The sequence below is a fragment of the Squalius cephalus genome (assembly GCF_949319135.1).
Source record: "Squalius cephalus genome assembly, chromosome: 4".
Lineage (NCBI taxonomy): Eukaryota > Metazoa > Chordata > Actinopteri > Cypriniformes > Leuciscidae > Squalius > Squalius cephalus.
In genome coordinates, this window is record NC_137125.1 from 37,563,578 (window position 1) to 37,578,913 (window position 15,336).

General features: G+C 37.2%; 1 protein-coding gene across 25 annotated transcripts in view; it reads left to right on the forward strand.

Moving 5' to 3' along the window:
* celf2 (cugbp, Elav-like family member 2) overlaps positions 1–15,336 on the forward strand; it is a 145,519-nt gene that overhangs the window by 29,649 nt on the left and 100,534 nt on the right. For all 25 annotated transcript variants that reach the window (XM_079868341.1, XM_079868375.1, XM_079868374.1 and 22 more), the window contains exon 2: positions 7,486–7,521. In XM_079868341.1, coding sequence (XP_079724467.1) covers positions 7,486–7,521 — 36 coding nt within the window. The remainder of the gene's footprint in view (positions 1–7,485; positions 7,522–15,336) is intronic.

The following is a 15,336-nucleotide window of genomic DNA, read 5'->3' on the forward strand; positions in this document are numbered from 1 at the left end:
TAAAAAGCAATCTCATTTACGATTTTCATTTGATAGGTGAAATAGATTCAAATTTCCATAGAGTTAAGTAGCACCAGATTATCATAGAGACTTGGGGATGGGCTCTTTTGACATGGAGACTCTTTGACATAAACAACCACCTAGCAGCCATCCAAAGTACCTGGAAAACGTCCTAGAACACCCAAGGAACCACCTAGAACAGGGGTGCCTCATCCTGTTCCCAGAGCTCTACCGTCCTGCAAAATTCAGCTCCAACCCTAATCTAACACACTTGAGCCAGCTGAATAAGTTCCTCAGGAACACTTGATGATTACAGACAGGTGTGTTGGAACAGGGTTAAAACCGATCCCTGCAGGAAAGTAGATCTCCAGGAGCAGGATTGGGCTCCCCTGACCTAGAATCACCCAAGCAACCCAGTTCTATTTCCGACGAACTCCATCCGGTTGCGCTACTTCCTCGAACGGGACAAAATTCATTTGGAATGCTCACTTTGACGCGAGTAGACACAATGTCAGAACACTCTAGCAACCACTTAGAAACACTCTAGCAGCTGCATAGTAATGCACAAATTTTTTTTTAGCAACTACCCAGAGTGCCCAATCAACCACCTTAAAAGCTTGCAGCCGCCTACAACACCCTATCATTGTGACGGAGACTTTTGCATGGAAAAGCACCTTTAATTTAAATGTCATAATCATAATTAGGTTGGTGTGTGGGTCTGTTCTCTGTCTGTCTCTTTCTCTCTCTGGAGGGATGAATTGATATTGTAGCCAGTTTCTCATTAGCCATGTGTCCTGGGACAGTTTGACTTTATGTATGCCAGTCTCATAAACCAGCTAAAACGACTGTTCTGTAGCCACACTCTTCCTGTGTGTGTGTTCTTTCTCTTACAGTTCTTTATAAGGTGCACGTCTTCATTTATAAGTGGTACACATACGGCGTTTATGTTTATGGATTTTTAGCAACAGACTTTAATAGCTCATAATGCCTCATAAACTGAGATCTGTGAGGGCTTGTGGGTAATGGAGCTTATGAGAAAGGGAGGGTGCAGTTGATTGATGAATGGTGTTGTCTAATCTGTTGCTTAAGGTTATGTAACCCGCTGTATAACTCCGATGTGTGTTAGATTGATAGGGTCTGGGCTTAGAACAGTAAATTCACCCTTTGAGCAATTTGTGTCAAATGAAGCCTGGCGTTGAACTTCCTAGACAAGTTTGTTGTCTGTCCCCCTTTCTCTCTGTTTCTTGCACACTCTCAGACAAACTAATAAAATGAGACAGAGGAAAGGGAAAGGGGTTTAGTCACTTGGCAGTGATCGAAGGTGCTGTCTGAAATGTCTAAATCAGAACAACGAAACAGTCGACATATTACACCAAAACCTTCATAGCGGCTGATGATACTGTAGCTTTCTTTTGTCTGTTTCACGGTTATTGACGGAAATGTGTGTAAATTCCTATTTTTACCACCCAAACTGGACCCGCTCCATTCATTTTCAGCCAAGACAAGCTATTCTTGGCTGGAAAAAGTCTTGAAGATTTCAGATTTCAGTCTCGTTTGGATAGTTGTATGCAACATCTCCTTGTGTTTTGAGTAGGGAATACTGGGAGAACTTTAACAAGAGTATAAATCTTGTCAGAAGAGATGAGGGTGTCATGGGTCAGTGGTTTCCTTCCTCACAAGAGGTTAAACGTGTCTCTCTTGAGTGCCAGTCACCCAGAAAGAGTATCAGCTTCGGTCTACCTAACTCAAATCAAACAGGCATTGCAACCTGAGGTTCAACTGACCACAAAACACACAGTCCAGAAAAGTGTTTAAGCAGTCTTCATGTTGTGCAGGTTCGTTCAGTTTGTTCCAATACAAGATGCCTCGTTCGTTCATTTAGTTCACGAAAGAGATGTCCCAGTTCATTCAGTTTGTCGACTAAACCTTGGTCATTCATTTAGTTCACAAACCAAGATGTCCACAGTTTGTTCAATTCGTTCAACACATTATAATAAAACATAATTGAACATTCGTTCAGTAGGTCAATGAAATACTCATTCACACTCTGCTCTGAAATGGTCTTTCAAAAAAATGAGTCAGTCCATGGAAGTGGACGAGATTTGTTCACATAACAGATTCGTTCAAAAATGCTGATTCGTTCTAAAATAAAATACCACTGCAAGCGATCTGCAAAGTGTCCTATCATGGCTGGTAAAAAAGTAAAAAGTAAATCTAACTTACCAGTGATCCCTGTCAGGTAAGGGGTTTTAAAGGAGAACTCAGGTCAATTTTAACATTGAGCTCATTTTTTGCTGAATTAACATCATTTTTATTCATATCTTTCACATCTACTGCAGTCAGATTCACCCGCGTTCACTCTGAAGGAATCACTCACATTGGCTATGCACTTGTAATGACACATCAAGGATGTTAAGAGGCTAAAAGCAGGTTTAAAACTTGCCCCATTGAAGTCAACAGGGTGCAAATTTTAAAAAGAGGATAACACGGTGTAGGCAACACCGATTTTTGTCGTTGTTCTCTGTACTGACAGCACTCCAAATTTACAAAAAAATGTTAAAATTGACCAGAGTTCTCCTTTAAAGTACAGTAATGGTTTTTAGTTTTGCCTTATTTGGACACGTTGTAACAAACTTTACTTATTTTTCTGTGTCCTAAACAGCACTAATACTATACAGCAACAAGCGATACAAATTATCTCTTTTTCTTGATCATTGAAATGTGTTTTTTAGTGGTTTATTGGTTTCTATTTTCCTTGCATTATGCTGTGTAGCTCCACCCACTGGCAAATCTCATTGGTCCAAAATTCTTCTGCACATAATTATATATTAAACACCCATATTCTGATTATGTGCTGTCACGCAGTGATAATGTGACGAGTGGTGTATATATATATATATATATATATATATATATATATATATATAAATTGAAATAAATCAATTATTTAAAACCCCTCCTATTCCAGCAAGGACCGAGTTTAGTAACTGCTGTCAGCTCTAGTCTAGTCTAGAGTACTAGAAACACTCCACCTGTCTAAGCTAGTGCATTATCACTCAAAAACATGATGAATTTCTCAAGCAAGAAAAGCACATACTGCAAAATACACTCTGTTGCACAAGGGCTTTGATAAGAGAGAGGATGTGAGTGTGTTTGTGCGAGAGACAGATAGATAGACGGAGAAGTAAAGCGCGGAATGAGTAAAAGAGACGCCGGCACACAGATGGTGGGCTGTTGGAGAAAAAGAGATAATGATTACAGATGAGAGGAGATGGAAACAGGCACAGTTAGAAAGAAAGAATGATAGATAGAGACAGGGAAGGGGGGGAGATGTTTCATTTCCATCTATACAACCCTCCATTTTTTTTAATAAGGTAATTTTCTGTTGGAATCTAGCGGCATATTAAAGGAGCAAAGTGTTTTCAGACATGTATTTCAGAATTTAGCTACCGAATTGTAAGGTTTATTTATTTATTTATTTATTTGAAGTAGACGTTCTGCTTGGACCTCTTCATTTCTGCTGCACACTGCAACAAAATTTGTGTGTTATTAAACCTAGTGAACCTGCTAAGCATTTTAAGGCATCATATGCAAAGTTTCGACACGAAAGCTGTGCCAAAAGCTATGCAGCCACATCATGTTGCCTTATAAGATACTTCATCTGAAAGGCAGTATTGTATGTCTTCTAGAATATACTGCGACCCCTACTACTACAACCCCAGTGCCAAATGTATGTAAATATAGTTCATTCAATAGAGAAAAATGTCCATAAACTAATTACAGTAAACTCAGTAATTGTATATGTTGTAATGATTATTAGAGTTTAGCACTGTTAACCAGTAACATTAGTTAAGACCAGCAAACTAGCTTAGGCTAAGCTCTTTAAAAAAAAAAAATTATATATAATTTACTGTATAGCTTAGGCTGGTAAAGCTAAGTTTGTGTGTGCACAATACTATATTACCACTTCTGTTGGTGTTGTGTGCAGTATGACACATTCCTCTGACATGATCAGCCTTGGTGCTCTGGTGGGTAATGTGTGTTTGAGTCCAGCCTGCAACCTGTTCTGATCACATTTTTTGTGCCTATTCCCAATAATTTCCTGTTACTCTACCCAAAATGCCCCTAAAAATGTCAGTTCAGAGTGGAACTGGAGCTTTCAAAAAAAAAAAAAAAAAAAAAAAAAATACACTCACCTAAAGGATTATTAGGAACACCATACTAATACTGTGTTTGACCCCCTTTCGCCTTCAGAACTGCCTTAATTCTACGTGGCATTGATTCAACAAGGTGCTGAAAGCATTCTTTAGAAATGTTGGCCCATATTGATAGGACAGCATCTTGCAGTTGATGGAGATTTGTGGGATGCACATCCAGGGCACGAAGCTCCCGTTCCACCACATCCCAAAGATGCTGTATTGGGTTGAGATCTGGTGACTGTGGGGGCCATTTTAGTACAGTGAACTCATTGTCATGTTCAAGAAACCAATTTGAAATGATTCGAGCTTTGTGACATGGTGCATTATCCTGCTGGAAGTAGCCATCAGAGGATGGGTACATGGTGGTCATAAAGGGATGGACATGGTCAGAAACAATGCTCAGGTAGGCCGTGGCATTTAAACGATGCCCAATTGGCACTAAGGGGCCTAAAGTGTGCCAAGAAAACATCCCCCACACCATTACACCACCACCACCAGCCTGCACAGTGCTTAAATCACCTTTCTTTTCCATTCTGACATTCAGTTTGGAGTTCAGGAGATTGTCTTGACCAGGACCACACCCCTAATTGCATTGAAGCAACTGCCATGTGATTGGTTGATTAGATAATTGCATTAATGAGAAATTGAACAGGTGTTCCTAATAATCCTTTAGGTGAGTGTATATATTCTCTTTTCTAAACCCCAATTTCTCACCACCGTTTACATGTTGGAGGGGGAGAAGACTGAAAAAAAAAAATGTTTGTGTGTGAAAACACAGCTGTGTTAAGGCCTTGCAGAATTCAATCCCAGTCAAGCTCAATGCGAAGGTATATACGGCAGAAACCGTGGACAGACCTCTCGCTGTGTGGCTCTTTGAAATGGAAAGTAACCTCCAGCCCACCTTTGCTCTGATCACCAGTGCTGGCATATGCTATCCCTCTGCATCCCTCTCATTTGGGCCGGAATAAAGGAATAATTCACCATTAATAAGTGTATAGCTGCCATCCTGTTATTCAACAGCGCTGACGGCAGCTGTTATCAAACAGCGCCCGTTTCACCGGAAGCTTTCAGAATCATGACCGCACACCTCCTCCCCGTTGTCCACAGGGGACCAATTTATTAACATGCGGTGGGAGGCACGGTCTCTTTCTTCATACACACAGCAGGAGCTCAGCGGTTGGGGAACGGAGGGATACGAAGCAACAACAAAAAAAGCATAAAAAAGAAAAAAACAATTTGGAGTGGGTTGTTTGGTGCTAAGAAGAGCGCGGAGCTCATTTTGATTACCTGAGCTTGGGTGCCATGTTGAATGAGGGCCAAGATTAGCCATGGTGAATTGGCCGCAATTGATTTGCTCTTTGAATGCAGCAGTCTGCCTTTTCACGCCAGTTTTGAAATGGTACTGGATGTTTGTTTTGTTTTTTCTCGTAAACGCAATTGTAAAGGTCGCACAAAGTGATTGCTGGTTTTTATTCAGTTGATTTATTCCCACAAACAGAAAAGCATGCATGTTGCCACAAACACATACATGGATGAAACTCATATTTTACAAAAAAATCTGAAATAAGACTATATTTTATTTTAATTTTTTAATTTTTAATTTTTTTTGCATTGTGACATCATTTTCATTTTCAGGGAAATTTTACTATTAAGATTTTTATTAATATAATGCATTCCTCCAATATGAAAATCAATTAATTTATGCTGTTTTTTACTTTTAAAAGTCATTGCATTTTACTGTAGCAATTTTTACAGTAAGAAAATAATACTGTAAAAATACAGTAATATAGAAATGAAAATTTAATGAAACAAATTATATTATATTATATATTATATTATATTGTATTGTATTGTGTTGTATTAATTATATTATATTATATATTGTAATTATTTATTTGTTTACTTTCATTCATTCAATATGACTTTTGTTATATTGCATTTAGAATTGTACCGTACCCACGTCTTATATTTTGTGGGAAATAAAATAAGAGGATATACTGGATATGTATACTTCTGTATTACACTAAGTTTACAGTGCAAAACCATTTGCCTCAGTCAGCATAATGTGTAAATTAGGATTCATACAGGAACTGGTTGCTAATGAAGTGCTATATTAGCCATTTGTTATTGTCAGTGGGGATGTGTTATATATATATATATATATATATATATATATATATATATATATATATATATATATATATATATATATAATATATATATAATATATAAATATGTCAGAGAAGTCTGAAAGAGGTGCTCACAATGTACTATTCTTACACTCTCTCTCTTGCTGTCCATTTTTTCTTCTCCACTTCTCTTGGGCTCAGTGGCTTGTGACGCTCCATATGTCCGTCTGCTTCTCCTCAGAGAGAGTGAGAAAGAGAGAGACAGAGAGAGAGAGAGCGAGAGACATTAATACAGGCACCCTTCGCCTCAAACATTCAGCACTCATGTTTTCCCAAAAGCCGAACACTCTGAAATGACAGGAGAATGGAGGGATGGGAAAGAGAGAGAGGGTGTGGATGATTGGACGTGTGAGAGAAAGACGGAGAGAAGGGGGTGTAGTGTGTGTGTGTGTGTGTGTGTGTAATGTAGACAGCAGTGAAGTGAATGTTATCGTACAGATGTTGAATGCACCTGCAGCTAAAGCAATGCATGAGAGCTCCCTGCAGAAATAACCACATACACTTAAGTACTATCACACACACACACACACACACACACTCACACACACACACGCACATACATTTTATTCCTAAATTGTATTTAATTTATTTGTTTGTTTGTTTGTCTGTTCATTGATCGATTGATTTATTTCAATGTTTATATTTATTAATTTGTGTATTTGTTTTATTTTAACTATTTTAAATATTAAAATGTATTTATTGTTTATTTTCTTTAAAGAAATCATATTAATTATTAATCATTAATTTAAATAGAATGATAAATGGCTAAAATAACCCATTTAGAATAAAAAAAAATGTAATAGAATTTTTATTGTTTATGGTTTAATTCTTGTTATTGATGTCAATTTAAGCAGAATTGGCCCTGATTTGTTACCAGTATCACTAGAGCTCAAACAATAGGGCATGGAACTAACATCACCTTTGATCATGGGTTCGATTACCAGGGGATGCATGAATTGTTAAAATGCAACGTATGTCCCTTTGGATAAAAGTGTCTGCCAAATGTGTAATTGTAACTGCTCATTGCTTACCAAAATGGTTATGCATTTGACTTTCACTGAGCTAATGATTTAATTTTCTCTTTTTTTCTCTCACAGGCAGGACGCAAGTGATCTGACTGGAACTATACAGAGGTAAGACTGTCTCTCTTTCTCTGTCAATTATTTGTATTCAGTTCTGGCTGTTCAATAGTGTGTTGACTGTGATATTGATGTGGTGTTTGTTTTTTTCTGTTTCATACACACAAAGCAGAAATGCTGTCCTTTTTTTAATACATTTTTTTTTTTTTTTTTAACTGAGACCTTGGGTTGATCGCTGGATTGTTTATCCAACAAACACAACACTCATACATTGTATACCTTCATGACCTTTTCCATGTATGCTCTCGATAATGTTTAATATAACTTCACCATATAATAAAGTGAGCTGCCTACCTAGACCGTATTTTAAGGCATCTTAGGTGTACTTCTGATTTCCGTTCCAACAGGTTGGCTTAAAAAAAATGTGTATCCTTCATAGAGAAGGCAATCCCAGAATGCACTGCAATGAGCTCAGTGGGAAAAAAAATTCCAAGATGGCGGATGAGCTCAGAGAAATGTTGTTTCATACTGAAAAAGTATCAATATGGCTAAATCTAAATAAAAATGGGCTATTTTGTCCAACATTTGTATACATTATGAGTATTTATGGTCATTAGAGTATCATGCTTTTAGCTTAGCAACATGCTAACTTGCATTTTATTGCTGCCTACCTAGACCGCTTGAATTCAAGTAATTTATGAGGAACCATTTCAAGTTGGATGCTGCCTTTTTATCCAAGATGGCAGACGAATCCATAGAGTTGTCGGCTTTAAATCTATTCGTATTGTACGATATACAATAGCAAACAGTTACAATAGGTTAATCTAATTATAAATAAACAGTTTTACCCAATATTTGCCTCTGTTATGTTGATTTTTAGCTGAGCAACATGCTAACGTCAAACTCCATTGGAATTAATTGGCAGCGGAGTTTCTTGAGGCGCTCTTTTTTTATAGGGCTGCCTATGTAGTCTGTTTTAAATCAATAATTTATGCGGTTCCATTTCAGTTAGCATGCCCTCTTAGAAGGTAGCTGCCTATGTAGGCAGTAGGGTTTCAGAACAGTGCTAATGACAAGCTCAAACAGCATTTCAGTACCATTCAAGGCCTGATGCATCTGAAGCCAGCGTCCAATGTAAGGACAGCAGCAGACGAGGATGGTTGGATTTTTAGAAAGAAGAAAGAGGAAGCTCAGGCTATGCCGATTTTAACGTATTTTTTTCAGAATTTTTGATTACGAGCGGAGAGCAAGATGACAGGGAAAGAGATCGAGAAATATAAGGTGTTCTCAGAGTCGAGGGTGCTAGAGTTGAGGCTGGTAAAGATCTGTGACTGAGGGCCATTAAACCCAGCCCCACGGCTATGAGACGACACATCGAAAGAGCGAGAGAGAGAGAGAGAGAGCTGCTGAGAGTTTTTTTGATAAACTGCTGATCCTGAAATAGCTACACCTATTTTTCATCGGGAATTCTGTTAAGAATAAATTGTCACGTCTCATCTGGAGAGGAGCTTTCTTCCTCAGGGCGGCACACTGAAACTCAAAGCCGGTGCCGGAGTTCGGCACCCTCTCTGTCGTTAAACCGATGCACTGTGGGTTACCGCCGGCAACTGGCTGATTGACAGACAGCCTGCGAGTTTTCAAGGGCATTCAGAAAAAGGAAAAAAAGATGTCACCCTCGGAAAATGCTGTGGACGTTACAGTAAAATGAGCGAATATGACATGACAAAATACTAAATTCAAAAGAGATTTTTCTATGGACATGAAGTAAATATCCATCATAGCGAATAAATATCCCTCAATCCCTCCTAGCATTGTTTCCATATGTTTCAAGTTAATATGCCATCTACCTCGAATCCATTGCCAAACCCGCTTATCGGTTCCCGCCCACTGTTTGTGCGTTAAAAAAAACTAACATAATATGGTGTTTCCAAAAGAAAAACATGTTTCCCCATCCAAGATCTGTTTTCCAGGAACATGATGATGTAATGGGTGTGCATATGGGTTTAATTTGCCAAATATTGTTGATCGAATCCCCCAACTCCTCTCTCTTGCACCACACCCAGAATTACCTCAGCATTCATCTGTTCGCCAAAAGTCGTGTGTGTCTGCGTGCTTGCGGTTAAAGCAATTTTCAAGCGACTTTATATGCAGATGAAGTGTAAAAGAACACTCTGAAATTCACAAGGATAGCAAAACACCTCTGGAGCGTGAGGAAATGAACTAGAGATATAGAGCAGAGGATATGACAGGGAAGGGAGGAAAGGGGAGTGTTATTTTGGTGTATTAGTAAGAATTATAGGGGGGAAAAGTACTTTTGTTTGTGTGTAAATGTAAGTGTGCAGGAACATGCTTTATGAAAGTATGCTAATGCAGATTAGTGCGATTATTAGCTAATGCGAAGTGGTAACAGACCTCAGAATTCAAACAGCAGTTGACCTGAAAGAGCAAACTTACAATAGATACATACATGATGATGGGAGCTCTATTACCCCTTGTGGAAATGCTGAGAATGCAATGCATACCTGCGATGGGTTATGAATAGCGCTCTGACACATGCAATCGAACTTGGGTAACTAGAAACGTTTGTGCAAAGTATGTTTCGGGCCTAAAGGGAAAATTCCTCCCAGAGGAATAATAATCTATGGAATCTATAATAAGCCTAATTTACATAGTAAGGTGTGGGGGGACTTGTGCTAAAAAGAAACACAACGACTTAAATTTCCATGGTGCAGCGCAAGACAAGTCTCAGGAGATGTGAGGTAGTCTCCATTTGTTCTCCGTTTAATTTCATTTTCAAATGATAATTTTGCAATGAATCTTCTCTTATTTTTTTCTCTTGAATTTTTAAAAGTTATTATATTATATTATATTATATTATATTATATTATATTATATTATATTATATTATATTATATTATATTATATTATATTATAGTATATTATAGTATAGTATAGTATAGTATATTATTACTATATTTAATATTATATTTAGATATTTTTGAAATACATTGTAGATAAAATAACAAAAATGTGTGTATATATATATATATATATATATATATATATATATATATATATATATATATATATATATATATATATATATATACTGTATATGAAGTATTGTACTGAAGTATTAAAATATATATTTAGATATTGTTAACACTTTGTAATAAATTAAAATAGAAAAAAATATGCTGCTGTATATATAGCTATATTTGAAGCATGTTATTTGTTGAATAAGGCTAAATGTTGAATAAATAATATAAAGTTAAAATCTCTTTAGAATCAAAAAAAGTTTAATCCTGAAAGTTAAGTATGTTTGGGGCCTTAGTATCTCTGAACAGAAGAACAATAGGGTTTAAGGCACCTCCTATGTGCTTTTTCTTTCCTATGGGCTACCATCCGAAATACAGTTGTCAACTTAGATGCAGAGATACTCTAATCTCTCTTTTTATCTTTTTCTTTCAACATCCATCGCATAACAAAGAGAAAAGGAAGTGAACGAACATGTGACTGTGTAATTAGCTCCTGTGTGCAATCACCGATTCCCTCATGCTGAATGACTGACTGCCTCTTAGCTAGCTGCATCAAAACCATTTCTTTTCTTTTTTCACTCCCTTTTTTTTCGGTACCGGGGGTCTTAACAGCAGTGGGGGGGGGGGGGGAGAGGGGGGTGGGGGCGGAATTGGTTGTCAGCTAATTGCATCTCTCCGTGGCGATTATGTTCTCATAGAGAAAACAACCGATAATTATGGGAGCCGGGATGGCAGCACAAGAGAACGGTTACCGAACCGTCATGGCGGCCCGTGTGGGACCCGGCCTCATTATCACCACAGAGACTGACCCGCCCCCTTCACCCCAGCAACCGCTCTAATTACCATCCAAGCAGACCTGTCAATCAACACTATTTATAATCCAACTCTGAGAGAGGAATAGGAAAAGAGGGAGAGAAAGAAACATGAAAAAATAGTCCCTGGATATCACAAGTATAAACCTTCAAGGTTTATTACAAGTAGTCGGGTTTGTCCCTTGTGTAGATTGATGTATTTTGTAAATCTGAATGGGCCTGTTTTCTCTTTTGTCCTCTGTTTATTTATTTGTTTTGTAGATTGATTATTAGGCCTTTCATAAGAACCTTTCAAAATGATCACATTGAGACAGATCACTGAAAAGAAATAGTACTGTGGGACTATAGACTTTGGTCAGGCCAGATGCCGTATTTAATTTGACGTCTGTGAAAATAGATAGACGCACTGTTCTTTCAATATCAATATCGACCGTTCAGCTGAGAAAACGTTGCAAATATGTCCTTCCAACAAAAATTTTAAGTGGACCAAAAACCTTTTACACAAACCAAAAACACATTAACGCATAAAACTTGAATGGAAAAGTCAAAAGCATCTTTTTTATTTGCGTCACCCTGATGATGGCACATATTCTATGTGCTTTCTCTTTGCACATCTCCAAAGCATTGCTCAAACACTTCCAGTGTGTTGTTCAAATCACATTCAGTCTATTTTTTTTGCCTTTACGATTTAGAATGCACATGAAATGACTCCTTTTAAGATGTGAATTTGATGAAATAGTTGTAAATTCTGATTAGGTTCTGTAAATATTGTGTAAATCTAAATACAAAGTTAATACTCTTTTGATTATAGTTGTACAGTATGTTTAAGGTATTTAAAAATACATCATTCAAAATTAAAAAGCTTTCAACACTGTATGATAAATGATTTAAAAAAAAGAATATGTTGATTATAAGTGAATAACCTAATGAGTAATGCTAGAACATTCAATATTTGTACATTTATAGATTTGTGATCAACAGAACTAGTTGTGGTTCCGAATATATACATGCAAATTTGCATAAACATACAACTTGATTATAAGGTTGTAAATTCTGAATATAATGTGTAAATCTGGATAGTTAATCTTGATTATGTTATCAATTCTGAATATACTCTGTACATTTAAATGTATAGTTTTAAATCATAAATTAAAAAAAAGTAAATTATAAAGTTGCAAATCTGAGTATTTCATTAATCATACCAGTATGAAGATGTAAATACTGAATATTGCTATGAAATCAGTTACATGAATTGCTAAGCCATGCTGTTTCTCGACTTCTCTCTTCATAACCATTGTTGCTCGTTTCACAATAGCCGGCTAGTGTTTGTTTCCATTGAACACAACATCATTTGCAGGCTTTTGAATGAGCCACCCGAGGTGAGGCCTTGTGAAAGGTTCGTTAGGCAGCCCTCTGAACGAGCTGCGCCACAGGACCCCATCTCCGTCTTTAGGGGGAGGCACCTGGACGAGCTCCACTGTGAGGCCTCGTGTAGGCTGAGTGATATGAGGCGTGAGACCTTGGAGTGCTGCCCTACTGTTACTCACAATCCTAATACCTCACAGATGTTCTGGATCGAGAAACAGCTGTCTAACATTACGTACGCGCACAAAAACGCTAGCGGCCCCCAACAGCCGGTGGAACATTTCACAAAGCCTCCCGTACACAATGTAAATTTACAAACATAAAACGGGAAATCCAAAAACACCACGTCCCACCTACAATTTGAGGATCCTGTCGTAAGCCGTTAATACATTAGCATAATGCGTTTAAACAAACGCCATGTCACATCACTAATACCCTCACGGTGGAATAGCCTCATATTTTTGCTTATGTTTGTGCGTTTCAGTAAAATATTTGCATTTGTTGTTCATCTAGCCCAGTTCATACACTTTGCTGGAATAAACGAGAGCCTCTAAACAGAAACACCATAAAAGAGTCTGAATGCTCTGCTTAATTACACATTCGCACACAAAGTCCCGTCCCTCATCCCTGATTGGGGTATTGTCTCCCGATTTTTCTCCTCTAACGACCGTTGGGCCCCCCCACGCTTTGAATATTCATGAGAGGAAGTGTCTCACTAGATGGCAGTGCAGCGCAGCGTGGCCATGCTAATGAGCTCACGGGGGATTAATATTTATGAGATCTGGGAGGAGGATACTGCCAATGTGACTTGTGTAATGCGAATGTGTATGCGTACAGTGACTCAGACCTTAATATCTAAATCAGTTTTATCTAAATCAGACAGCACAGAGTGGCCTGTCACGTACACAGACTTAAAGAAGAAAAGAGACTGCTATTTCACTTGCTTTGAGTATATTTGTAGAGAAAATGTTTATAATGTCTCAAAATCTAAAACTACTCTGGCATTTGGATTTCCTTTGAAACATTTTTCACTCAGTAATTGCTAGTAAATTAAAAAAAATAAAAAATAAAAAATTTTAAGTAGAAAGAACTTTTTCAGTTGAAATTGTATATTCTTTGTTTTATTTACAATTTCGCAAATTTTGAATTTCGTTCTTCTGCTGAACAGAAAGGAAGATATTTAGAAGAAAGTCAGTAACCAGACAGTTTTTGGGTCCCATTGACTTCCATAGTAGGAAAAAAATATACTATGGAAGTCAATGGGACCCAAAAACTGTCTGGTTACTGACATTCTTCTAAATATCTTCCTTTCTGTTCAGCAGAAGAAAGAAATTCATACAGGTTTGAAACAACATGAGGGTGAGTATATGATGACAGAATTTTCATTTTAAAGTGAACTATTCCTTTAAGCGTTTTCAACCCAAGCCGTCAAACCTACGTCATCAGAAAAAGACGCCATTCCAGACCGGAAGTAACTTTTCAGATTTTGATTAAAGATTACCATGGTAATTTTTTTTTATATTTACTTGCACGGATTAATTGTTCACCACAAGACTAGTAATATGCGCTAACAAAGTAAATAGGGTCAATTTTGATTTCACTGGGATTTTAACATTACTTAACTACCTTAGTTAACATGAACTAAGAAAGAACACTACTACTTTAGCATTTATTAATCTTAGTTCATATTAATTTCAATAAAATCAAAGGTTGTATTTGTATTTGAACAGCTGTATTTTTATTAACTAACATTAACAAAGATGAATGTATTGCTCATGCTAACTAATTAACCTTATTGTAAAGTGTTACCAAGATTTTTTACAGTTTACATTTGTTTTGTTTCGTAGACTTCCGGTATCGCAATTTGAATCCAATTTATGTTATTTCCTGTTTTTCAGTTAACAAAAATGTTTTAATTGAGTTTTTGTTTGCGATAATATGGTCAGTTACAATCGTCACTAGGCATGCCACCAATGACACTCACTGTATTCATGCATCATATCTGAATTACAAGCTCGAATGAGACTAGAGAACTATGTGATTTGAAGAAAATAATTCATTTTGGAATTACGTGAAAGTGAGTAAATATTGAATGTTAATTCCATTAACTACATTTTGAGTTTGATATTAAACTGATATTAAATAAGCTTTAACTAAAGCGACCAGTTGTGGTGTCATGACCTGTGGCATTCGTGACTCATTTTAGTAATTGCAGCAGTTAGGTTGTGTGTATAAGGGAGAGTGGGGGTTTGTGTAAGTGTGTGTGCCCATGTTACATAAGATTTTACTGGAAGAGAAGAGGATGTGGTGTCACAATGAGTGTGTGTGCACTAGCATTGCCGATGGAAGAACTTGTCTCTCGCTCGGCTTCTCTCTCTGTCGTTCTATCTAGAAAATCACACACACATACGCACAGTCCATACAGGCCCATCAATCGTCAAACACCTCTATTGGGTTTGACCAGTTACTGACTAAGCCATTAACCTCTTTCAGACACACACACACGTACACACGCACACACACACACACACACACACACACATAGGATATACAGTATGTACACGTTATCAAAATACACACACACATATGGTTTAAATGTATTCTGGGTGGTTGATCTCAAAAATAGAGCAGAATATAGCAGGATTTGAACTATT